We start from the raw sequence: 26336 nt of genomic DNA, 5'->3' as shown, positions 1-26336 counted from the left end.
CTGGGCCGGGAGGAAGTCGGGGGCTGGAGGCGGGTCAGGAAGGAGAGCCGCGTGAGGGGGAAGTCCCAGTCAGGGCCAAAGAGGCAGCCAGGCCGGTTAGGGCTCCTCTGGCTTCTTTATTCCCCCCCCCCGGAGCCCCAGGAGAGCCCGAGGGGCCGCGCTGACCAGAGGCTCCGGCTCCTTCCCTGCCGGTCCCGGGACTGAGAGAAGGGCCTCCTCGGAAAACACGGCTCCCGTAGTTCAAAAAGTGGAATTGGAACTTTTCTGAGGCATTTGGCTAGTTATGGCCTTTTAAGCGGTGTGTGACGGGGGGTTGTTTTTGTTCGTTACCACGGTATGTATTTTTGTGTTTTTATATTGTAAACTGCCCTATGATCCTCCAATGAAGGATGGTATATAAATATATATAAATCATAATAAATAAAACACCTGCCTGCTTCTCTGGCTGAGATGAAGCTAGTAGCCACAAGAAGCAGGGCATAGGCCAACTTGAAGCCTTCAGGAAACAAATCTTTGGCTTTTTGCTGTTTTTTATATGTATTTTGCAGAGAATGTTTTAAATACTAGTATTCTTTTAATGGCACATACCTTTGTTTTGTTTAAGCATATTTACTCAGAAGTCCCATTCATCTTACAGAGATCTCCTTAGTAAGCATGTTTAGGGTTACAGCCTTAGGTCCATACATTTGGTTGGAAAGGTAAGATACAAATAGATTTAATAATGAATGAATAAATAAATAAAATAAATAAATAAATAAATAAATAGGAAAGGTTGTCAGTGATGTTTTTAATAGGGTTACTTATTTAATTATTTTTGTTTATTGTGTGCTGTGAGCCCTGCACTGTGAGAAAGGTGGGATATAAACAAATAAATAAATAAATAACAATGAGTACACACTGAAGGTAATTTCCCCACTTCCTCTATAGTTTTACTTTACAACATTCTGCTCCATTCCACCTGGAACTACAGTAGGCTGTAATTGCAAACAGACTATAACCACTTATTTAAGAATATTTTAAAACATTGTTGGATAATCTCAGTTAATCTACACTTGTTGCACACTTTATGCACATTCAGCAACATTTTTGATCAGATAGGCCAGGGGTAGTTATCCTTTTTATACCTCCCGCCCACTAAATGCATCTTTCTTGATGGTAAAATTTCCTTACCAGTCTTTGGCTTTTTGCTGTTTTTTATATGTATTTTGAAGAGAATACAGTGCCAGTGCTCAATGGAAGGAGGATTCAGCTTGTGCTGCAGAACCCCCTCCCGCCCACCTAGAAGCCTGAAACGCCCACTAGTGGCCAGTAGGGACCAGGTGGACAACCCCTGAGATAGATGGTTTCGCGGAGATGAAAGTGAAGGAGTAAACCACCACAGCATGTTTTGGTTAAGTTGTATTCGCCCTCAAGCTGGATGCTCTGATAAGAGAACACATCATTACCACAAAAGCTGCAATGCACTTTAATAGAAATGATAAGTAGAAAAGTCCTATGAATAACTGACTTCTCTCCCCTTCCAATTAAATTTTCAAACACCATCTTCCTCCCCTTAAACAAAAGATTAGCAACTGAATGGATTGGTTGCTGGTGTGGGGCTGTGTCTCTTCTTCAACAGCTCAACAAGCGTAAGGTCCTGGGAGTCAGCCTGGCTCCTGCTATGGGATGGTCCCGTGTAGTGATCAGTTGGGATTGCTATGAGGAATTACCGTATTTTTCGCCCTATAGGATGCACTTTTCCCCCTCCAAAAATGAAGGGGAAATGTGTGTGCGTCCTATGGGGTGAATGCAGGCTTTCGATGAAGCCTGGAGAGCGAGAGGGGTCTCCAGGCTTCAGGAAGCTATCTGCAAGCCTTGGGAGCCCGGTGGGACTTCCCGCCGGGCTCCCAAGGCTTGCGGACAGCATCCTGCAGCCCGAAACCCGGGCAGCGCTCCGCAGCGCACCCCGGGCTTATGGCAGATGTCCGCAAGCCTTGGGAGCCCGGCGGGAGTTCCCGCGGGCTCCCTAGGCTTGCGGATAGCAGCCTGTTCTGGGGGCTGGGGTCGGGTGAAGCTCGGGCTTCCCCCGCCCCAGCCTTGCGCCTGGGGAGGAAATAAAAAGTTTTCTTTATCCCCCCCCCCAAAAAAAACTAGGTGCGCCCTATGGGCCAGTGCACACTATAGGACGAAATATACGGTATAACAAATATAGAGTAAGCCATCTGTGTCAGCAATGAAAGCATTGCATTGACTGGGTTTGAACTATTTTGATACGATTCTTGATCAATCCACACCTCTGCATCCTTGTTCCATTTCTCTTTCCTGACAAGTCACGTACTGCAGGCAGGCATCCTGAGTCATCAAAGAAAGTAGGCAGCTTCTTTTGATGTATCTTTTCTGTTAATCTTAGGATGTTAATCATAGGGCCAGGAAACAGATCTCACCTGAAGGTAATAATGATCGCTGTCTTCCTGGCCATCCTTCTTATCATATATATTGCTTGTTTATCACCTCCCGGGGTTGCCAAATGCACTCCTTTGTAGTTCTGTTTTATTTACCCCATGCTTAATTAGTTTTGGTAGTTTAACTTTTCCCCAGGTGGGGTTTGTTGAAATGCTCAGAAGAAATCTGATTGGTTCTTAGAACACTCTGTAAAAAAGTGTTTTGTTAATAAAACGACCTGGGCCAGGGGGTGGAGAGAGAGATTAGTATATGCACCCTTCCCAGAGTCTTGCTGGTTCAAGCCTCTGTGTGTATTCTTATTAATCAGAGTTCAATCCTTCCTTTACTTTGAGAACGCCTCAGTCCTGGCCAAGTGACATGTGGCCCTCTCTCACTTGCTTGTTAGTGATGGTGGCTGAGGAATCGAGTGGAATTCTGGGGCTGCTCTGTGCGTATGTGCTGGCCAACTGCCCAGCAGGGATGGAGGCGCAGCCGCCTGAACCCAGAAGGGGTAGCCCAGCCATGAGGCAAGGTGAGGCAACCACCTTGGGCAGCTGGATCCACAGGGGTAGCGAACAGGGGTAGTCCGAATGCAGATCTTTATTACCCCCTTGTTCCTGACATAGATGTGCACTCACCACTTCTTTCCTGCCAGGGAGGAGGGCACCATTTTGTGCCAAGTGGTCTTGGGCTGGCCCTGGAAACAAGAATTGCTCTGGTCCCATTTGAGACACTGGCTAGCATCACTTCATGAATGATGCTCTGACATGTATATGTTAGGGGCAGTGCCAGCCACTTCCTTCGCTGAACAGATTCAAAACTCGGCTCAACATAGCTGCCATCCAGCTGAGCCACATTAGTTGCAATGGCAACAAGGCAGCATTGGCGCTGGGCCCTCCTGCAATTCTGACATTTGCTCTACTAGGCTGTGGAGAAGTAGTGGTTTTTTGGGATGAGGTGCTTTTCCAGAGGTCATGGTGTCCATACAGTGTCATGACTGCTCCTTGCTCTGGCTCAGTTGTAGGGTGGCTATGTGTCTTACTTGATGAAGGACAGTTCTCCATGGGAAGGGTAGTGTTGTCAAAGACGAGAGAGCAGGGTTCTCAAGGTTGCCCATTCAGTGGTTATTACCAGGACAGCTGACTGGCACATATGTCATGGTCACACTCTTCTGCACTGTGGTGAGATGTACTGAATTTCTATTTAAATTGCAGTAATCAGGGCTTTTTTTTCAGCCAGAACTCACTGGAACTCAGTCCCGGCACCTCTCAGGTGGGCACCATTGCCATTATAAGAAAATAAAGGAGGCTTTAATGGTGAGTTCCAGCACCTCTTTTTCTAGAAAAATAGCACTGGCAGTAATTATTTCTAAATTTGCTTTTATTCATAGAAATTAGCATCTGTAAATCTGCTCTCCCTTTTTGACATTGCATTTCCTCTTTTTTGGCAGTGGCTGGTAGAACAGTGTCTTTGGCAAGCATTAGGCAGTGGATCGCAGACCACAACTACTGCCTCTACATTCCTTGAATGTCTCCATACATTGTGTTGGTGAGGCAGAAGGAAGTCGTTCTTCATTCCAGTCTTCATTCCAGCTGCTCAAATAACCTCCTTTATTAACATGAACTTTGCTGTTAGACTGTACTTCTCACCATTAATGTAGTGTAACCCCCCCCCCCCCATTATTACTGTGCTGGGGAGAAGCTAAACTGAGATCTGCAAGGCCATTAAACCATGAAGACCGATCAATGAACTCAGGACTGACCACCCTCCACTTTCACTTCAGAAGCACAAGGAATTGTTTTGTTTTAAAGAATCTTATTTACAAATGGATCATTTTACAGGAATACAGTTCAATGTGGCCTTACAGAGAATAAATAAAGAAAAAACTATACATTGGTCTTTAAGTCTCCATTTCAAAATACAGGGCTGTTTTTGAATGAGTACTATAGTCATAAACTAATATTAAGCAGCCTGACATTAATATTTACTAGAGATGAAGGGAACACAGCTACCAGTGTTCACTATAAAGCAGAGGGGCCAATTACTTGCAGTGATAGCTCAGAACATCTCAGAAAAATGTGCTCTGCATTGAAAGGAATGGAGTACAACCAAAAGACAAATACTGTACTATCGTTACAAGCAAGAAGCCTAACATACAACATATTATAAACAGACCAGGTTCCAAAGAACTGTACAACTAGTTTTGCACCCCGATCACCTTTGAATCTGAGGGAACTTTCATAAGCATAATACCACTCAGGCATACCCATTGTAACACTCTGGATCATCATTTTTGAGATTTACAAAATGACCAAAATCAATGTGTGTATGCACAACCACACATGGAAGTGCACTCTGAAGACCAGTTTTCTATTTGATACAATTGCTGTAAATGTGTGAAGACAGAGTTTAGTGTGGCTATGCTTGCTATTGACATTATTTTTGGAGGAAAATGCTAAAAAGGTTTAATATAATGTTTACCTCTAGTCTTACGCTAAGAAGCCAAGGAACATTTTCCCAAAGCCTTTTCCCATACAATTGTGGGAAAAGCTTCACAGTGGCTGCACTCAAATTTTGTGTTATGACATGCCCTCCATGATAGTCATTTTGTCACTGGCAATGCGGTATATGATGGGAGGTTTATAAAATTATACACTGTGTGAAGAAGGAGACAAAGAGAAGTTTTTCTTGCTAATAATAGCAGAACTTGCGCTTATCCAATGAAACTGGTTGGCAGGAGTTCCAGGACATTGCTTCTTTATATGGTACATAGTTAATGAACAAGGGACGCGGGTGGCGCTGTGGTCTAAACCACAGAGCCTAGGACTTGCAGTTCGAATCCCCGCAACAGGGTGAGCTCCCGTTGTTCGGTTCCTGCTCCTGCCAACCTAGCAGTTCGAAAGCACATCAAAGTGCAAGTATAAATAGGTATCGCTCCAGCGGGAAGGTAAACGGAGTTTCCGTGCGCTGCTCTGGTTCACCAGAAGCGGCTTATTCATGCTGGCCACATGACCCGGAAGCTGTCTGCAGACAAACACCAGCTCCCTCGGCCTATAGAGCGAGATGAGAGCGCAACCCCAGAGTCGTCCGCAATTGGACCTAACGGTCAGGGGTACCTTTACCTTTTAGTTAACAAACAATAATAGTTAATTAGCTGTCAGATGCTGTAGTGATGGCTGCTGGCTTTAGAAGGGTATTACACAAATGCAGGGAAAATCTGTGAGTGGTTATTAGCTATGGCAGCAATAGATGACCTCTATATTCAGCAGTGGTCATGACACTTAATAGCATTTGCCTGGTACTCAGGGAAAGGGCACACTTGCCTCTGTGCCGGGGGGGGGGGGTTGCTTCAGGCTCACAGCACCTACTGAGCAGACCCTAACAACAACAAATTTTGGATCTGACAGGAAGGCAGCCCCTTTATCAGCCCCTTTTCAGTGGCCACAGAAGCTGAGCATCTGTTGGGGGAAAGTTGTGTGTGTGTCAGAAAACTAGGAGGGGGTTAATGGAACGGAGTATCCTGAACAAAGGCGTAGGTGGTTGAGCTGGCCCACACTCCAAACAGGAGCCCTCCACCTGAAACATCTGTTGTTCCCTGCTAGGTCCACTTCCACTTGCAGGTGACGACTTGTAATGTGATGGATGCAATACACAACCTGCTCTAAAATAAATTGTTTCTTTTTATTTTCCCAAACTTTTTAGATCGTACTTACGGGACTGCCTCTCCTGGTATGTCCCACAGAGCACCCTAAGGTCCGTGAATAATGATAGCTTAAAGGTCTCGGCCCCTAAGGAAGCCAGACTATCCTCCACCAGGGCCAGGGCTTTTTCAGTGACCTCTCTGACCTGGTGGAATGCTCTGTCCCATGAGACCAGGGCCCTGCAGGACTTGATCTGTAAGGGCCTGTAAGACAGAGCTATTCTGCCTGGCCTTCAATTTGAATTAGCCTGATCCTCTATTCCCTTTTCCCTTTCCTTTTTTATGAAGAAACCCTTCTGGGACCCCACACTTAAACTCTTCCCTGGTCTCCTTGCTGGCCTTGTAGGACCAACTTGGCCAGTTAGCCCTGGTGATCATTTGATGTCTACTGACTGGGTTTTGTTCTTTTCCCCCCAAAAAATGACCCCTGAATTTTTGAATTTTATTGATATTGATGCTGCATTTTATGTTGTATTTTATGCTGTTTTAAAGTTGCATTCTAATCAATGTTTTATATTTGCTGTTAGCCGCCCTGAGCCCGGTTTTTAAACCAGGAAGGGTGGGGTGATTTAAAATTGGTGGATAAGAAAGTGCATTGATAAATAATAAATTATTATTTATTATTTATCAATGCACTTTCTTATCCACCAATTTTAAATCTGGTTTTTTGGTGCTGTGTATTTCATTATGTTTTTACTTGCTGCTGCTTGAATTGTTATGTATTTCTGTTTATTTTGTTCGTTTGAAAAAGACCAAAGTAGCTATTCAAGGCATCTCATTCTGAGTGCAGAAGCCTCTGGCTTCTTCCAAGGTGCTTTATGAAGAGTTGACCAAAGTGTGCCTATATACAATAGCATTATTTATAAACAGAAAGTGTTGTTGTTAAGACAGCATCTTCACTTGTGACATAGTACTGCAGTTCTGTGTTATTTGATGTCTCGGTAATTCATTTGTTATGTAGTGCAAATATGACCTATATTGTGAATAATTTCATAAAATGTCTGCTTAAATACACCTGATCCTTTTATAGGAGAGGAAGGCAGGGAGGGAGAGACTGGAAGGCGGGGGGGGGGGAACGGGGGGGGTTACAGAACCTTCCCAACCTGGTGATCTGGAGCCTGGATGGAATTTTTAGTTCCCATAAGCAATCAGGTAGCAAGCTATTTACAAACACGAGTTATTTCACCTCCATCTAAACCACCAATGGTGGGAAGCTGTAGCATATAATGTGGTGTTACTATGGTAAAAAAATCAACTTTACAGTTGGGAGAAAAAGTAGATTCTTCTCTTTACGTGAAAGGTGGGGTTTCTGGTGTTCGTTTTTCTTTGCGATTTCATACTTCAAAAATCTAGTTACCAGACTCCCTTGGCGACAAAATAAAACAAGCATGTGCTTAATTGCACGTACCAATGCTACCAACAAAAGTGCAATAATCCTCAAAAATCCTTAAAAAGTGAGGAGCACATTGGAAGGCAATGAGCTATGGACGCACATCTTACCTCCCCACATTTCATGGTCCAAAATTCCCTCACCCCTAGTTTAGTTTTGTGGTATGAGTAAATGAGCAGTCACTAAGATGCAAATTAGCTGAATGCTACTGAATCAGAAGCAGCAAACCCCATAGAAGGAAGCCAGGCTGTTTGTGCAGACATCGAAGTGAGATATTTAGATCTTAGTAAGTAATTGTAAAATGGCAATTGCAAGAATGTATCCTCTAGCAGGGAAAATAGCGTGGTGCCTTTCAGGATGCTGGACAGAGGGGTATGTGGAGAGTTTGACACCACAGGAAGAAGACTCCTCAGTTATCCTGATTATTTCACTCTGCCCAGGTCTGCCTCAGCTCACTTCTGCCAGTCGCTCCCAGCAGACTGTGACTTGCGTCAAGTCTGACAAAGTTATATTTAAATGAAGCAACCACTAAAAGTGCCGAAAGTCTTTTGTTGCTGTTATAGATATTATTATTTTTATATTGATTTTTAGATCTTATTATGATTAATGTGGAAATTGTTCAGATGTGTACATTTGGATGTGTTTAATCATTGTTTATAATTGCTTCAGTTGTGTTTGTAATTATGTAGATATTTTCATGCTGTAAGCTGCCTTGAGCATTACTTTAACTAAGGAAAGGCAGCATACAAAGAACATGATGCTGACGATGGTGATAATCCGAAAAGAAGAACTGGAATGCTTGAGCCTCCCAAGATAGAAAGACCGAAAGGAAGCCTGGCAAGAGCTCGTTCCCCCTGTCCTTGGCTAGCGAGCAAAGGGAAAGGAAGGAAGAGTGACAAAGCATGATTTAAGGTTCCTTGCATGATGGATCCCAAGAAAGTGAAGAGCAGTGCCAAATGAGAGAAAGAGCAAAACATACACATTTGGCAAACTATTAGTACATGTTGAAATTAGGCACCGAGCCACCCATGACTGACTGGGAGTGAAAGGATGCAATCCATCTCTCAGCCCAGTCAAAACATACCCCAAAGCTGGCCTTGCAGTTTCAAGGAACAATCTGTCTCTCTCTTTTCTGTTATCTGCACTGTCCAAGAAGCCTACCTCACACCTTGAGGACTATGCTTTTAGAGCTGTGGTTCACAGATGGCTTCCAGATCCATAGAGACAATTTTGACTTGCTTCAGAACCCACGTGTTGGTGCCAAGTCCTGCTGCAGAAGGAAGTTATCTATTCATCCCTTATTATGCTTCATCTGTTTGTTGATGGCTCCCACCCCACCCGTGTGAATTGCCACATTGGAGGCCATAGGACTGTGGTCGCAACTCCATGCTCCACACCCAGAAGAGCAAGAAGTCAAAGATTTTCAGATCTGAAATCACAAAGTCTCACAGGTTCACCTCACTAAGCCTTGCAAGAAGAAAGAAGCAGCATGCTTGCCGTTCACAAAAGGCTAGCCCAACACATTTTGGTGCTTGAAGCAGGATGCCCGCCCCCTCCTGTCGATGAATAAGGGACATAATCGACTGGAACATCCCATAAGGCACTGCAGGTCTTGAAGCACATTGCTTTTTGTGCCACTTTGCTGAAAAGACCTGCAATCTGCCTGTGGCTGAGGTGACACAAACAGCCAATAGATTACTGCCTGAGCCTATAAAACTTACTTATTTTGCCTGGCACTTTAGTCTGAGCAACTTGTGCAGGCCGAGGGCCAAAGCAGACATGATGGAAATAGCCGCATTTGTTCACCCATCTGCCCCTTCCATGTATAAAGTGTGGGGCGTGTGAGGGTGGGGTCTGGTTTTTTCCACAACAAAAGGTACATGCATCTGAGAGAAGCTGGCTCTCTCCTTCACTCCTCAGGTTCACCTCCCTTTACTCTGCTGCTTCAGGCACTTTTCTCCCAGCTTTGGTCCGATGCCAAAAGTGAACTTGGCTGGGGAGATGAAACATGGGAAGATAAGACGGGAGGAAAGACCAAGAATTCAGCTCTTTCATCAGACCTCCCCCAACCTCCCACTTTATATGGGAAGGAGGCAGAGGTATGTAAGTACAGATGCAGCTGCCTGCTTCATGCCTAGTTTGGTTCTCAGCCGCTTTCAGACTAGCTCCCTGGTTGGTACCCGACTGCCTCCAGTTTGCTAGCCCTTCACCATTCACCTCACTGAAATGAGTAGCAGCCTTACAAGAGCTCCTATCCCCTCATGGTAGGCCACCTCAAGAAGTTTCATACTATCTCTGGTTTTCAGCAAGCAAGCCACCTGCCACCCCTCTGCTGCCTCACTATCAGCCTGTGACCCGATCAAAATGGGACTTGTCTGCAGAGACCCTTGTATGGTGACAGCCTTCTTTATTTCAGAGCTCTCCTGTTCCCTAGATTCCAGATTCCAGAGCTCTCCTGTTCCCTAGATTACAGCCCAATTCCCAAAGGCAGATTTTGCAACTTTGTACTGCCCTGACTGTTGAAGGCTAAATCTAGCCGCTTACTCTGCTGTAGCTGAACATCCCAACTCTACGCATCTTCCATTGCTATTATGGGCCAGCCTACAAATTCTGAAGGTACAAAATGCAAAGATTTTGACAGGGAACTTTGGTGACAAGGTTTACTCAGTTTAGTTAATAATTCCTAAAATTTTATACCTGTTTCTTTGGTAGATACCATGCCCTACTACTAAACAATTCCAGGAATCTATTCTGCAGAAGGCAGCTATTACATAGAAGCAAAATAATAGGCCTTTCCCCTTCTCAAAACAGCTTGGAGAAAAAAGATGAAAGAATGGGATGCTACAGAGAGGGGAAGCCTGGGCAATAAGTGAAGTATCCTCATAAGTAGAAACTTGGAGCATCAGACCAAAGCCAGCCAGAGGCTTCTGGGAAACCCAGAAACAGGAACCTCACTGTTTGGCCCCAGTAACCGGAATTAGGAGATAAGCTGTCCCTGAAGCTGTCATGGCTAATGGCCACTTGTGGACTGCACCTTTGATGAATTTATCTAATCCCCTTTCGAAGTCATCTAAGCCAGTGGCCACCACCAAAGCATGTGGCACTGAATTCCATATGATAATTATCCATAGTAGGAAATAACGCTCTCTTTTGACTCTCTTGAACAGATGTGCCATAGATTTCATTGCATACTTGTGAGTCCTAGCCTTATGAGGGATAGTGAGAAAAAATTATTGTTCTCCACACTGTGAATAATTTTCTAAGCCTTTATCATGCCCTCCATTACTTGCCATTTTGTAATCTAAAGTGCCTCAAATGACCACTTTGGCCAGTTCATTTTAGTTGCCCTCTGCTGCACTTTTTCCAGCTCTATGTTAGCCCTTTTGAGATGGGAGAAACCAGGACTGTACACAGTATTATAAATCTTCATGCGCTCTAAAATAGATAAATCGAGAGATTCTCAGAAGCTCTAGATCTGGAGTGTATAGGAGGAGACATTTCTATACTTCATATAGCATACAAAAAACCCTAAATTGAGGCAGTCTGTACTGCACACTAAAAAAGAAGATTTAACCAGCACAAAGTGATCCAAATTCTGATTATTGTGTAAAATGTGCAAGCTGGGCAAATCTGCACAATTTTTCATATCTGGTTAATTATTTTTTTTGGGGGGTGCATTAGGACTGTCTCACAAACCACTGGAAACCTACCTCTTTTTCTACACTCAGGCAGAACTGCATCACACACACACACACACACACACACACAGCCCCGGGCATAAAGTGCTGGCGCTCTTCCCAGCTGTGTGTGTGTCTGCCTATTCCCACCTCAAGTCTGTGTAGTCAGACTACATCTCAAGTTCCTCCTTCAGAGGAAAATAAGAGTCGTGTTTTCCTCTTCCCATCACAGACAAAACCCATTCATAAACCGGAACCTATGACATTACAAGATAAATAGCACCCCTTCCCCCAGTCTTTGCCAATCCAAAGTATAGCACCTTGAATGAGGTTGTGTGGTAGACCTGGTCAGATCCCATCTTTTTCCTTTCCTTTCCTTTGGTGGCTGATAACGAAAGTCCCAACTCCGCTACTGAAAGAAATCGTGAGTCCAGGTGAAGTGGCTTCAGTTCTATGTGTAAGTTTTTGAGGGCAGATGGGCTGGGACGGTCCAGAGTATTTAGGGCATGAAGGAAAGGCATCGCTACAAAGTGGTTGCTTCTTGGAGAAGGCAATGGATTTCCTGGAAGGAGGGTCGGTTTTTGGTGTCTCGTCTCCAGCAGCTGAGCATTAGCTTATATACAGGATCAGGACAACAGGCAGGCTGTGGAAGGTAGGTCTTTAAATAGGAAAAAGAGAGAGAGAGAGAGAACAGATACTGAATAAAGGCAGATAAAAACCCCTCTCAAAAAGACACTAGAAGCCGTAGACTTCAGATTTCATTTGTGGCATGTAACAGCAGAGCTGGAATGTAGCTGAAAGTAATCTACTTCATTTACTAATGATTACTTATTAATCAGATCTGTAGCCCCATTTCCTCCAAAGAATCCAGGATGGCTTACAAGTTGAGGCTGAGAGAAAGATTAATCAGAGGCTGACATAATTGTATGGCTCTGGGGGAATTTGAACTCAGGGCCAATCACTCTACCCAGTAGACCACACAGTAGACCTCTCGTTTTCCTTGTTCTAAGAAGAAGATGGCATGGTCTGCAAGGCAAGGAAGGTCCTGCTAGTGGGGCAATCCAGACTCCTCAAGGCTTGGAGTGCTTCCAGACGGGGTGAAAAATTGTCAACATGCCGTAGTGCAAATGGGAATTCAGGTCACCCGCCCACCCTGCCCGCTTGCCCTCCCCACCACAGCTCGCCTGCCACCACCCCCCAACCACTGCTTGCCTGAGCGTCCGCCCCCCTGCTGCAGAGGTCCAATATTACTCTATTTGCAATCCTTGTTTTGCTGATTTCATTTAATATTCTAATTTTCTGAGATTGTTAATTTGGGGTTTTCATCACCTGTATGCCATGATCATCACAATAATAACAAATAAAGGCTTCACATATCTCGCTTTGCATGTCATGAGTCTATCTCGTATATTAGTTTCACCTTTTAAGTTGAATTACTGAATTAAATGAACTTTTCCACAATATTCTAATTTTCTTAGTTTCACCTGTAGTTTTGGGCACTGCATATTGATGCAGAGTTGCTGAGAATTGTAACTCTGTGTGGGTTAAACTACAGTGCCCTGAATTTTAAGAGGGGAGAAATGTGCTTCAGATGTGCATGGCTCCAATAGCCAGAGACAATGGGAGTTGAAGACAAACATCATTTGGAAGATCACAGCTTTCCTGATTTATACTGTAAGGTAAAGGGTCCCCTGACCATTAGGTCCAGTCGTGGACGACTCTGGGGTTACGCGCTCATCTTGCTCTATAGGCCGAGGGAGCTGGTGTTTGTCCGCAGACAGCTTCCGGGTCATGTGGCCAGCATGACTAAGCTGCTTCTGGCAAACCAGAGCAGTGCACGGAAACGCCGTTTACCTTCCCACCTATTTATCTACTTGCACTTTGACGTGCTTGCGAACTGCTAGGTTGGAAGGAGCAGGGACCAAGTAATGGGAGCTCACCCCATTGCAGGGATTCGAACCGCCGACCTTCTGATTGGCAAGTCCTAGGCTCTGTGGTTTAACCCACAGCGCCACCCGCATCCCTGATTTATACTGTACTTGGGCTCAAAAAGTATGTTTCATCTTCATTGTGTTCATCCTCATCATAACTAGGTAAGGAAGAGCATCTTTCCACTCCTCATTTACATATAAAGAATGGAAGCCACGTTCTTCATTCTAGCAGAAGTGTCACACTGATTTTCTTCCCATCCCACCCATTTTTCTGACTCTCCATTTTTTAAAGCTCCAGGAATAATATTCTGCTTCATTGCATCCATTCACTCAATCCCACATTCACCCATGTTTCTATTCAACAACACAGGTTTGTAAATCTTTCCAGAAACTAATCATGGCTTATTTATTATCCGGTTTCAAACTCTCCCATTTCCCCCCCAGAACACAGCACCATAGCTGCCTTGAGTCCTTGTCAAGGAAAAATCACACAACAACAAAAACAACACCACTGTATTTATGGGATGCCAGCTGGATGAGTGCAAGTGCAAGATTTAACAATCTATAATTATTTTAAAACAGCTCACAATTCTGGTAGGAAAGGAAGCCATGGGAATTACCTTTCATTTTATGTATTATTTATTTGTAATATTGCACTTGTAAATATTTTTGACCCTCAAATTTACTGATACATTTTGTAAACATTTTTTGCGGGGGGGGGGGGGGGGATGTTTGGTACTTTGATAAGCTGGTGTTTGTGGTGAGCTGCTTTGGATAAAATTCACTGTGGGAAAGCAGCTTATAAACCAACTACAGTGGTACCTCGGGTTAAGTACTTAATTCGTTCTGGAGGTCCGTACTTAACCTGAAACTGTTCTTAACCTGAAGCACCACTTTAGCTAATGGGGCCTCCTGCTGCTGCTGTGCTGCCGTAGCACGATTTCTGGTCTCATCCTGAAGCAAAGTTCTTAACCTGAAGCACTATTTCTGGGTTAGCGGAGTCTGTAACCTGAAGCGTATGTAATCCGAGGTACCACTGTAAAGTATTGTTGTGAACTGGGGGTTCAGCCTGCATGATGCCTGAGTCCCTTGTAATTATTGGGGGGGGGGTGAGCTAGGCTGGAAGCAGGGTCATGGAAGAAGCCACGCTTGACTTCTGTTGGAATCCAAGGATGTGACCTTCTGGGGTGTTGATGCTGTAAACTTCATCTTAGGCTCAGGTTGCATATATGTGTAAATAAACTATATATCATAAAGATGTCGTAGCAGGCACTGGCCCTAATTTCAAGGAAACAGAACCCTGGGTAAGCCCTGGGATCTTGCATGCAACACTCTTTAAAGTGCAGTGGCCCTGTCCTCTTTTTCACCTAAAGCTCATGCAAGCGTCCCATAATGGAGCAGATGACCTGGTACATTTTGTTTTTTCCTATTTCCTGTTGTTTCCATACCTGCCGTCCCTGATCCCTAAAGAATTCTCCTGTGTTCTCAATGACTTGTTCATCTGAGAGCTGAGAATATGGCTGCTCGCGGCAAAAGGTGAAAGTCTCCCAGAGTGTCACACCAAACGCCCACACGTCACTTGCTGTGGTGAACTTGCCCTGGGTGGATAAATGGGTGGGTGGGAGAGAGAGAGGGAGAGAGGGAGAAAGAAAGCACACCATTTAGGAACATGCACTTACAAGCATCCAGGGATGTACATCTCCCAAGAGCCCAAAGAGACTTTCGGAAGAAAAATATGTGGCAACAGCAGAAGACACTTTTTCAGGCTATGGGGCCGTCTAGTTTGGTAGTCTAGTTCTCAGTCCCTCATTGGTGGAGAAGCACAGCTGGAATCGCAGGGCATGTTGAAAGAAGCCGTCATTTTCAGGCCTTTGCCAAATTTAGCTCTCCTTTCTGTGGTCACCATCAGGGAGTTTGCTATCAGAAGGAACCCTTGAAAGGTCAATTGCCTGTGTTCAATCAGAGAAATAAAAGCATGATGGGGCAAAGGAATGTTTTAAAAATAGAGTGGTGATTCTAATTTGTATTCCTGCATGATGATAACAAAGCCAACCATGGTATTAAACTGGATTCCACAAACTTGATTAAAAGTATAATTTCAAAAAACCTTAAGAATGTGCTCTTCAATATTCACCTAGCCCACGACCCATTCTCCTCCTTTCCTTCCCATATATAGAAGTCTTTGGCTTTTCGGTACAGAAAGGATGAATCCAGGCTCCGTGCAGTCACCAGCTCTAAGAGGAAGTGCAAGACGAGGCTTACCAAAAGGATGCTCTCCCAGGACATCCAGCGAATGGGGAGCACGGCCCGGCCCTGGATCCGGTAGTAGTCTCCACTGTAGAGGTTCCGGCTCATGCCAAAGTCAGCGATCTTGATTGTGTAATTCTTTCCTACCAGGCAGTTGCGTGTAGCCAGGTCGCGGTGGACAAAATTCAGGGAGGACAGATACTTCATGCCAGAAGCAATCTGTGTGGCAATTAATTTCAGGTTGGCATAGCTGAAGGAAACAAGAAGCACCAGAGAAGGAATGGCTTGTGGCCAGCCTAGTGTCCAAACTGCAGAGAGCATGCTTCCTTCCTGTCTAGGCAGGGGAACAGCCACCCAGAGCTGTTTCCCAAAAGACAGAGCGTCAGACTGCGCTGAGGGAGTTTTTAAATGGCAGGCTTGAGAAGGGTTGCATTTCAATCTTTCAAAAAAGCAGCCGGGGGGGGGGGGGAGGTGATCCAGATGGGACTATGGGGCCATTTTTTAACCTTTTCACCCTTGCTACTTTCCTGTCAAACTGCTGCCACCCAAAATATGTTGTTTATTTGAGTGGAAAAACACGTAAACGTGATAGGCTGTATGATAACAATTGCAAAGTTATTTACTAGAAACTACTTCCTAAAAAATTAAATACAGTTTCTCATAGTGTCAAAATCAACATCATGACATAATATATTAAAATGTAGCTTATTCTGTTGACAACCAAGTCCAATATGTACAAAATACAAATCCTATTTTGTCAGTGCCATAATTTCTTCATCTTCTCTTGTATTTTTCCTGGATATTCCTGGATATTCCCCTGTTTCGCCCGAAGGGGCTTCATCAGCTGTGCGTAGTTCTAAATCATATAAACATAGACACTTTGTAATATAATAGGTACACAAATTAAAAATCCTTGTCTTGTCTGCCTGTGCCAGCATCTACCAGTGCCAATTTCTTTTGTCTACCAACTTTATCATCGTCATTAGACACTTAGATTATTTCATGTCCCTCTTCTAAGGAATACGTCAGACAGAAAAATACAAGAGAAGATGAAGAAATTGGAAATGAATGTATTACGGCACTGACAAAATAGGATTTGTGTTTTGTACATACTGGACTTGGTGGTCAACAGAATAAGCTACATTTTAATATATTATGTCATGATGTTGATTTTGACACTTATGAGAAGCTGTATTTAATTTTTTAGGAAGTAGTTTCTAGTAAATAACTTTGTGATTGATATCATACAGCCTATTAACTATTAACTAGCAAATCCTATGGCTCCATCCCAGGATGCCACACTCTGAACCTGCAGGGTGCAGCAACCTTCCCAAAGCGAAGCAGGTCTGGTTCTGACCAGTGCCTGGAGAGGACACTGACTAGAAGACTCAGATATGCTGCTCTGATTTCCATCATGGACAAAGGCCTGGACAGAAATGTGAAATGAGAGAAAGTACTTTTACCAAGCCCTTCCACTCTGCTGTTGATTTTGTTGTCTCCCCAGAGCAAAAAACGAGCTTGTAATATTATTTATACAGGAAGCATCTGGAGAGCAATCATAGTTCTGTGAACAGACAAGGCTGCAGGATGTGGTGGGATGAAATGGGTGGGAATCAAATACTTGCTGGGGGGCAGAAGAGGGATAACGAGGACCCCCTTTGCTCCAGTAAAGGCTCAGGGGGAAATGCCCAAGGACTGCACCTTGAGCCCTTTTGTGCAGCACAGTACAACATACACACACACAAGCTCAGCGGCTTGTGGAGTCAGAATGTGGAGCAGCTGCCACCTAAATGAGGCCTGCACACAGAGGAGGCAGTGCACAACCCAGCCCTCACACAGCCTTCATTAGCTACCTGACAGAAGGGGTGGAGCACTCTGATGAGCTCTGGGGCTCCTGGCGAGACAGGAATTGGTTGAGGTCGCCATTCTCCATGTACTCAGTGATCATGCAGAGGGGGTCGTCAGTGATGCACACGGCCAGCAGCCTGATGATGTTGGGGTCCTTCAACCGGGACATAATCTTTATCTCCTTGAGGAAGTCATTCCTTTCAGAAACAAAATTATTATAATTTTGTAAAATTGTGTGTTTTTGTTTTTCAGTTTCCATGGTTTTGTATGTATTGTGGTATTTTATGCATTGTCACTTGCTGTTATTTTAATTGATTATAGTAATTATTTATTATAATTGTAAAGAGTGAGTTTCTGATTATTATTTGCTGATAGTTTGAGAATTAATTTTATTTTGTACTGTTATATTCTAATGGATTATTGAATACAGCTTTATTTGATAAAAGTTGTTTGTTTTAAAGTTACTATGTTTTTATTATGAATTCTTTGTATCCTATCAGATTGTTATAAGGTGTGTAATAATAAGAATAAGAATAAGAATTTATACCTATACCCCGGCCATCTGGTTGGGCTTCCCCAGCCACTCTGGGCAGCTTCCAACAAGAGATTAAAAATACATTAAAACATCAGTCATCTTTGTTGTACATTTTGTTGTTTGTCAGCTTGTAAACTGCCTTGTGTATAGTAATATAGAAAGGCAGTATACATATTAAACGTGAAATTAAATCCAGCATGGGGAACAGATGTGGCCCAGGGCCTGAAAGCCTTGAGCTGAAAATCAGAAAGGCCCTGGTTCAAATCACGCCTTGAGTCTAGCATGAACCTTCTCGTTAGCCTTGGGCAAGTCACACTCTTGGGCCTCACTTCCTGCACTCTCTATAATATGCAGATACTAATACCAGCCTACCTCACAGCGTTATTTTAAGGATTACGGCAATAACATGTATCTGAAGTGTTTTGAACATACTTTGTATTTCACTGTAATTATAAATGGTTAAGAGCCTTTTGGTGCGTTTTACTCAAGATTCCTTTCTCAAGCAGGGCAGGAAACCTACTTGCACCCGGGCTTCCCATAGCCATCTAGTGGGGCACCACGAGGACAGAATGCTGGACCAGATGGGCCTTTGTTCTAGTCCAGCAGGGCTCTGTTTACGTTATTCTGTTTATTTTTGGTCTGGTTGTGGGTAAAGGAGCTGCTGTGACTGATCTTAGGACTGCTACAGCTGCCTTCCACCTCCCAAGCACCTGGCATTCTTGTTGGCATCAGCTCTCAGCATCTTCACAGCCAGGAGGGCAGGTTGGCTGGTGTTGCCGTCCGGAACAAAATCCTTCTCCACAAACTGCTCCATCCCTCCTTCCACTTCACACAGGTGGACCTAGAAGGAAGGCAGCAAAGCAGAAATGGTTGGGCAAATAGCTCTCACAGAGAGAAGGGCTGGACTTTAAAAAAAAAGCAAGATCATGAGAATGGCCTCCCCCTCCCCACTCAACTCTCCCCCCCCCCTTCCTCCTCTGCTTCTGGAGTAGAAATGAGTTCAAAGTGCTGTGCAGCCAATTTGAGAGTCAGTCTGCTTGTGAATTTCCTGTACAGACAGATGGTTGTTATCTTCTGGTTGTGTTATCACTCCACTGAAGTCCCCTTATCCATAATGGAAAGCTCCCCAGACACAACATAGTTGCTGCCAAGAATATCAGAGAGAGGCAACATGACCAGACTGGTATCAGCCCTAGGGCTGAGTGACCCATCAGATGAGCTTCTTCATATTTTGTATGAAATAAAACAATCTGGTGATGTGAATTTGGGTGCCTGGATGACCATAAATGGATCTATGACTAGTTTTGCCTAAATTTGCTGGGGATCAGGAATTTAACAGATGAATACTGATGTTTTGCTTTATAGTTCTCTAGTATTGGCATGTAATACCCATCAGGTTTTAGATAGCCTCCAATTAGTGTGAGGCGGTAGAGAGGTTTTTACTTTGAGTCGTTTTCCAGAACTGTAATCTTGTTGGTTTGTTGTAACTTCCCAAACCTTGTGGTACCTAAAAAACTAACATACCATATTTATTGAACAGTATTAATCATTTAGATGAATGATTTCTTACGTTTTCTGATATTTTGAATTAAAGGTAAAGGTACCCCTGCCCGTACGGGCCAGTCTTGACAGACTCTAGGGTTGTGCGCCCATCCCACTTAAGAGGCTGAGGGCCAGCGCTGTCCGGAGACACTTCTGGGTCACGTGGCCAGTGTGACAAGCTGCATCTGGCGAGCCAGAGCCACACACGGAAACGCTGTTTACCTTCCCGCTAGTAAGCGGTCCCTATTTATCTACTTGCACCCGGGGGTGCTTTCGAACTGCTAGGTTGGCAGGCGCTGGGACCGAGCAACGGGAGCGCACCCCGCCGCGGGGATTCGAACCACCGACCTTTCGATCGGCAAGCCCTAGGCGCTGAGGCTTTTACCCACAGCGCCACCCGCGTCCATTTTTTTTAAAATTACTATGACTTTATTGAATTGTACTAATCATTTTTATAAATTTGTTGTTTGCTTTATTTTATAATATTTATATTATTGTATCTGATAGTACAATGATTGCAATGCTTGTTGTTTTAATGCTATTGTGATTATTGTGAGCCACTTGGAGGTCAGCATTTGCTGTTGAAAAGCAGAATAGAAATACCGAATCGATATTATAGCATGAGCTTTTGGTGGACCACAATCAACCTCATCAGATGAATGAATTGCAATTCTGCATTGGGAAGCACATATAGACATGGAGGGGGAAACAGAAGAACGAGTTCAGGGGAAATGAAATGTAAGGGTTTATCCACACTTCCTTTTCCTCTGCTCTTAAAAGCTCCATCTCTGAGGAGCATTATTTTTGTTCTGGATCGTTCCCTGTGAAACGTGAACTTCAAAGCTCAATCAGAGCAAAAGGCAATCAGCAGAAAACCTAAATTGGCATTTGCCCTCACTGAGTTTTAAAGAGCGGGTTTCTGTGAGGTTTGGCGGGCAACCCCCCCCCCCCCCCATGCTCAGACACAGAGCTTTTAAGTATGGAGCTGTGTCTTGAAAGAACGAGGCAAAAGCTAAGTGTATGAGCCCTAAGAAGGCCAGTGGCAATTGCCTCAAACGGTGGTGGCCTAAAGACTACTTCTTGTCCTTTGTCGTTTGCGCAGGAACTTGCCATAAACATACGGTAAAACAAACTTTATTCTCAAGGCCTGGGAGTCGGACAGAGCAATAACGAATTCCTAGAGCCAGGCCACACCTCTGAGGGCTCATCCAGACCTCCTTTTGTGCTGCATGTCTAGTCATAGGTCCGTGCTTTAAAGCACCACGTTTAAGCACACTTTTCTTTTTTCACCCTGGCGCTCTCCCCGCAAAAACCCTCTCCTTACCGCTGAATCAGAGCAAACAGCAATCTGCAGAAAACCCCAATTGCTGTTTGTTCCGATTCAGCATTAAAGAGCGCATTTTCCTGACAAAAGTGTCAAGGCAGGGGGGGAAGCGCTCAGATACGGGGCTTTAAACTGCAGAGCTGCGCCTCGTAGGCGCAGGGCAAAAGGTAAGGGCAGATGAGGCCTGAGCTGGCTCTCCAGGACTGAGCTCCTGGGTCACCGCTGTTTCCCTTTAAGGTTCACAAGCCACGTTATCTCGTTGATAACGCACACATTAACTTTAACATATCCCTATGTTTCCAGTGGGGAGATAAGGACAGGGAACCACTTTTTATTGGACCAGTTTTTATAACCAATCAGTTAAGTTGGTTAATCAAGGAATGTAACAGCACTCCTAGAAACATGCAGCAGAAATACACACAGATTTTCAGAAATGCAAAGAGATTTCTGAACACATAGGTTGTGTCTCTCCCCTCACCCCCTACCCAAAAATATCTGCACAAGATCAAAGTTAATGACCAACAGAGCTTGTCCAGCATGCTGCATAGCTCCGTTGGTAGAGCATGAAACCCTTAATCCCAGGGCCATGGGTTCAAGCCCCACGTTGGGCAAAAGATTCCTGCACTGCAGAGGGTTGGACTAGATGGCCCTTGTGATCCCTTCCACCTCTACAATTCTATGATTTTGTAGCTGGCATGACAGATAGAGGTATAATTTTAAAACATTTCAAAAATCTGCAAAATTGTTTGACCTGAGATAAGACTGGAGCAAAATAAATGTTTGAACACAAAGGGCAGCAGTGGTTCTGTCATACCACTTATCTTTTAAGAGAACTGAAAGTGATATGATAGTGGCATTTTGGAACTTGATGAACACACATATTGCTTCTGTCCCACGGTCACCTCTGCTCAAATAGGCTTTGGAGACACAACCAAAATGCAAAACCAATTGTTTATCAGAAAGGATAGTGAGATGAGCCGGCACAGTATAATAAACAATGCCTTGCCACATGAACAGTGATAGAAAAAACCCTGGAGTAACTTCATTTGTTCAGGTCTTTTAAAGAGTTTTATCTAATTGCTTCTATATTGTTATTCCTATGCATTGTAATTTAAATTGGTTTATTATTATACACCCTGGTAATAAACTTTTCCTTGACAGGCAGGGTACATTTAAAAAAAATATCAGTAAATTAATAAAATCTGAACTTTCAGTAAAAATTGAAAGCCGTCATTGGTGGTGATACTGTCACCGTGTCCATGTATTGTCACTGCTGTGGTGAAAAGCAGAGTTTAATTTGCACTGGTTTTTATGTTCAGATCCATAAGATAAATATAAAGTGCATGTCTTCCCTCAGAGAATCCTGGGAATTGTTTGCTGGAAGCTGTGGCTATTAAAATAAAAGCTGTCATTATTATTATTATTATTATTATTATTATTATTATTATTATTATTATTGACAGCTTCCATGGCAGGCTACAATAAGTAAAATACAATATTAAAAGCAGTTTAAAAACTCCACAATCACAAAAATAAGGTGGGTCACATGAGCCTGTGATTTTGTATTCTATTTTATTGGGCACTTGATCATAGTGGACACCTGACAGAGCAGCATATGCAGTGAAGCAGTTATCAGTTTCTACTATTATGCATAAAGGTAAACGTAAAGGGACCCCTGACCATTAGATCCAGTCGCGGCCGACTCTGGGGTTGCGGCGCTCATCTCGCTTTATTGGCCGAGGGAGCTGGCGTACAGCTTCCGGGTCATGTGGCCGCATGAATAATCCGCTTCTGGCGAACCAGAGCAGCGCACGGAAACACTGTTTACCTTCCCGCCGCAGCGCTACCTATTTATCTACTTCCAGTTTGACGTGCTTTCAAACTGCTAGGTTGGCAGGAGCAGGGACCAAGCAACGGGAGCTCACCCCATCACGGGAATTCGAACCGCCGACCTTCTGATCAGCAAGTCCTAGGTCTGTGGTTTAACCCACAGCGCCACCCGCATCCCCTATTATGCATAATTCTCCTCCAAATTAACACCCTCCATTCATTTCCAGAAGGTCAGCAGTGACAGACGAGGAGAGCATTGCCAAAGTACAGTGGTACTTCAACAGACATTGACCTAGTAGCACAAGGGAAAGTCGCAGAAAAATATATCACCAAGGACAAGTTCTCCACAATCAGGAGTATAGACAAGCAGACAAATATAGGCATAGTCTTTTTGTTTACAATCACTTGTGTATTTGATAGAAGTAACATCAACTCATAAATCAGGAACCAGACACTGTTCCGGTAAATTCAGCATTTCTTCCCTTAATCACTGAGCTGTACAATGAAGTCTAAGCAGTAAACAAGCAATAGCTTAGAAAACTCGACAAATCTGTCCCTGTATTAATATTGCCCAATCCAGAGACCAGTTCATCCGGCTGAGAAGCAGGATTGGCTTGGCTTGAAGCAACAATCTCTTCTCTGTTTACATATTCTAAGTGTTATAGGAATTCTAAGGTATCATAAATAAAATGAATATTCATAAGTGCACAAGGTAAACACACATACATAAGTACATAAACCACATGTTTATGGAGTTATGATGTTAGTAGCTGTGCTAACGCCAGACACACGTGCGCATGGGGTGTCCGTGGCCTGGGGCACCCACAGTCCCAGGGCTAAGACGGTGGGTCTGGAGGGACTTTTCCTTTACTGATGAGCAACACTGGAAGTTTCATAGCCCCACCGCATGGACAAAACAAAACAAAAATTGCTGTTATTATGAGACACCCATTATTAGCCGATTCAATGTCCAGTAGGATGATGTCACCTGTCCCAATGAATTAAGATCCTTACCAGGCACGGCAAGTTGGGCCCAACATTGGGGGGGGGGCACCTGTTGTGCGGAAGGCACTCTGGCAATTGCCGTGCACGGTGGGCAGACACTCACCCATTGGGGGGGGGCACAGAGGGTGGAAAGTGCCCTCTTTAGCTCCCACCCCCAACCAGCACAGCGGTGCTCACCCAGGAGCAGTGGGGGGTGGCAGCCCCCTCCCCTCAATACTGGGGGGGCTCAGCCCCCTGTTTCAAAATATTGAGGGGGATGAAGCACTTTCTGTCCCCTATAGCTGGCACCCCCGATCAGAACATCTTGGCATTCCTATCCCAGCCCATAGTTTATCCAACTCCTTTTTCTTTTCTGCTCATGGCCTTCTTGCCTTAGTGCTCAGTCCAGCTGAGTCTTTCTCTTACCTCCGTGACCAGACCATGCCATGCTTTTATCACCCGTCTCCTGCTTCAGCAATCCTTGCTGGAAGGTACACATATTGTAAGGAGCAAGCCGTGAACTCACCTCTCCAAACTGGCCTTCTCCCAGCTTCTCCTTGAAAGTCAGCAGCTTCCGAGGAAACTCGGCCACAGCCACATCTTTGCCGGACAGCAAGTCCATGGTGATTGCAGGGACAGAGTAGGTGTTGCTGCCTGTCACCCCCTGCAGGTTCACAATGTCTGCCTCTGCATAGTGGGGAACCCCTTCAGCTGCACCGGGCTGGGCTGGCTTGGCAGACGCACTGCAACCTGGGAAGGGAAGAAAATAGAGGAGAGGGTCTCAGCCAAATATACTTTGGGGTCTTTGGCTGTGATCCTCAAGAGCCACCTCTGTGCATATGACCCGAACTCTGCTATCATCACCCGAGGCCCTTCTTCATGTGCCACGCTCCAGGAGAAGTCCAGAAGGTGGCAGCACAAGAATGGGGCCTTTTCTGTGGTGGTTCCCCATTTGTGAATGGCTCTCCCCAGAGAGACTCACCTGGCGCCTTCATTACATATCTTTAGGTGCCAGGAAAAAGGGTTCCTCTATAACCAGACCTTTGACTGACTAAACAATTTAATGGCCTTTTAAATGACTTTGTGGGAGGGGGTTATTGGTTTTTGTGGCTGTTAAGTATTTTGCATTTTCATTCTGTATTTTTGTGCTGTAAACCACCCTCGGATCTTCAGTTGAAGGGTGGTATATAAAGTGCTGAATCAATAAAATGAACTTTGGACAGCATTAGACTTTTTTATTATTATAGCAAGATACCAGTAATTTATGCAGTGTCTTTCTGGATATGTTTATTATGCCATAGCTCCTATGTTGGGGAAGTTTTTTTCTTTCTTTTTCTTCTTTCCTCCTTTTACTGTATACTTGCGTTTTGTATTCTGTTGCTTACTCTTTACATAAATAAAAATATTTATACATACTGTATATAAAAATGTTGAATGCTGCAACTTATGGATACTAAGAAATTTATTCTTTATTTTATGTAAGTTCTTCTGTTTCTGTTATTCGTACAGTAAGGAGATTTGTGCAGGCACCACAGGCTCCAGGTTGCCCCCAAAACTGAAGAGCACTGGCGCGCACATGTGATGTCACACATGCAATGTGTGACATCACATGCACCTCGCAACGCTGTGCAGGGCAGGGCAGCCTTCCTTTAGGCTGTGCTGGTCCCCACAGCATTGGGAGACGCTACACAGGCCAGCGCGACCTCACGCCAGAAGCGCCAACCGAGGGGGTGAGAGAGGAAGGCGGGAAGGCAGGCGGTCAGGGTGAGGGGACTGGTCCCTGCTGCAAGCCCCTGCAAGTTGTTGGCAGGGGTGACCCAAGACCAGGCCCTATTGTGTATTTGGAGTTTGCCAACAGGAAGACCACCTGCTGCCATTAAGTTATCTTTGGATGCCAAATTAAGGATGGGAAGATCTCAGTTTTTCTCAGTTTCTCATTTTGCCAGTCTTAAGTTCAGTTCTCCACAGTTGCACATCAGTTGTTGTTTTTTAAGTGCTCATGAAAATTCACCCGTGTGTGAATTTCTCCTAATAAACTTTTGTACGCAACTCTGCATAATTTACACATTTTTGCAGGGTAGGGCTTCCTAATATAATGTGGTTTTATATTTTTTTATGGAAATATGCGTTTTTAGACACAGTTTACCACAATACATGTGTTTTTGTATGGATTATGTGGCAGAAGACCCACATTGCAAAATTCAGAAAATTCATACAATTCATTTTAACTAAATAAGGCTGTTGATTTATAATTTAATAACTCTTTTATCTATATATTCTGTGAGATGGCTGCTATTTTATGTTTTAAAATAAATTTGTGCTTTCAGAAGCATAACAAAATTACCTTATGATGGCTTTTTTGAGACTGAAAGGCAGTACCTAAAGTAAAAGTACCTAAGTAAAGAATTCAATCTCATTCACCCCCTTAGCTTTGAAAAAAATAAAGAAACGTTGAAGCCCAGGGTAATAGAGCAAATATGGGAACAAGATCAACAGAGTGCCTGGTTGCTCTGACCTGTCTCTTGCTCCCCTGGGGTGAATTCAGGTAACTTGCGGATGAGTCGAGAAGGCTCCTGGTAGTCTGCAGCCAGTGGGAATATGCGGTCGTAAGTGGAGTTTGATTCTCGCTCACTGGATGATGTGGAGCGGTTATGGTTGAACATGCTGGACTCACTGGGCAGAGAGAGGCTGACAGTCATTTCATCGTCCAGCATCCGGCGAGAGGCCTGGAAGCAAGTCAAGGTTTCATCTTTACTGTACAACAGGCAGAACAGGGAGAGACTGGCTTTATGAACTGATATTAACATCCCTGTTCAATCATATTCATTGGTGCAAGCGCATGCAAGGTTTTAAGACGTACAGAGCTTTTCCTTGGGCCAGACTTACATGCTATTAAGTTAAGAAGTG

At 44.2% G+C, this 26336-nt stretch overlaps 1 protein-coding gene and 1 long non-coding RNA gene across 2 annotated transcripts in view; one reads left to right on the top strand and one right to left on the bottom strand.

Annotated features, from left to right (window-relative positions):
• Nucleotides 1-41: 41 nt before the first annotated feature.
• LOC114598527 (uncharacterized) lies at nt 42-4312 on the top strand. Its single transcript, XR_013392812.1, has 3 exons — nt 42-334; nt 3657-3737; nt 3872-4312. It is a non-coding gene; the product is annotated as an uncharacterized LOC114598527 (long non-coding RNA).
• A 3056-nt stretch (nt 4313-7368) lies between these two features.
• Nucleotides 7369-26336, bottom strand: part of DDR2 (discoidin domain receptor tyrosine kinase 2) — a 55140-nt gene continuing 36172 nt past the window's right edge. Inside the window, exons 11-17 of the mRNA XM_028732280.2 lie at nt 25945-26155; nt 23956-24179; nt 18460-18590; nt 17220-17411; nt 15382-15616; nt 14568-14717; nt 7369-11846 (exon numbers count right to left, since the gene is read on the bottom strand). Coding sequence (XP_028588113.2) covers nt 11712-11846; nt 14568-14717; nt 15382-15616; nt 17220-17411; nt 18460-18590; nt 23956-24179; nt 25945-26155 — 1278 coding nt within the window. The 3' untranslated portion in view covers nt 7369-11711. The remainder of the gene's footprint in view (nt 11847-14567; nt 14718-15381; nt 15617-17219; nt 17412-18459; nt 18591-23955; nt 24180-25944; nt 26156-26336) is intronic.

Source organism: Podarcis muralis, chromosome 5 (genome assembly GCF_964188315.1).
Source record: "Podarcis muralis chromosome 5, rPodMur119.hap1.1, whole genome shotgun sequence".
NCBI classification, from domain to species: Eukaryota; Metazoa; Chordata; class Lepidosauria; order Squamata; family Lacertidae; genus Podarcis; species Podarcis muralis.
The sequence above is the reverse complement of the archived record's forward strand: the minus strand, read 5'-3'. Positions and strand labels throughout refer to the sequence as shown.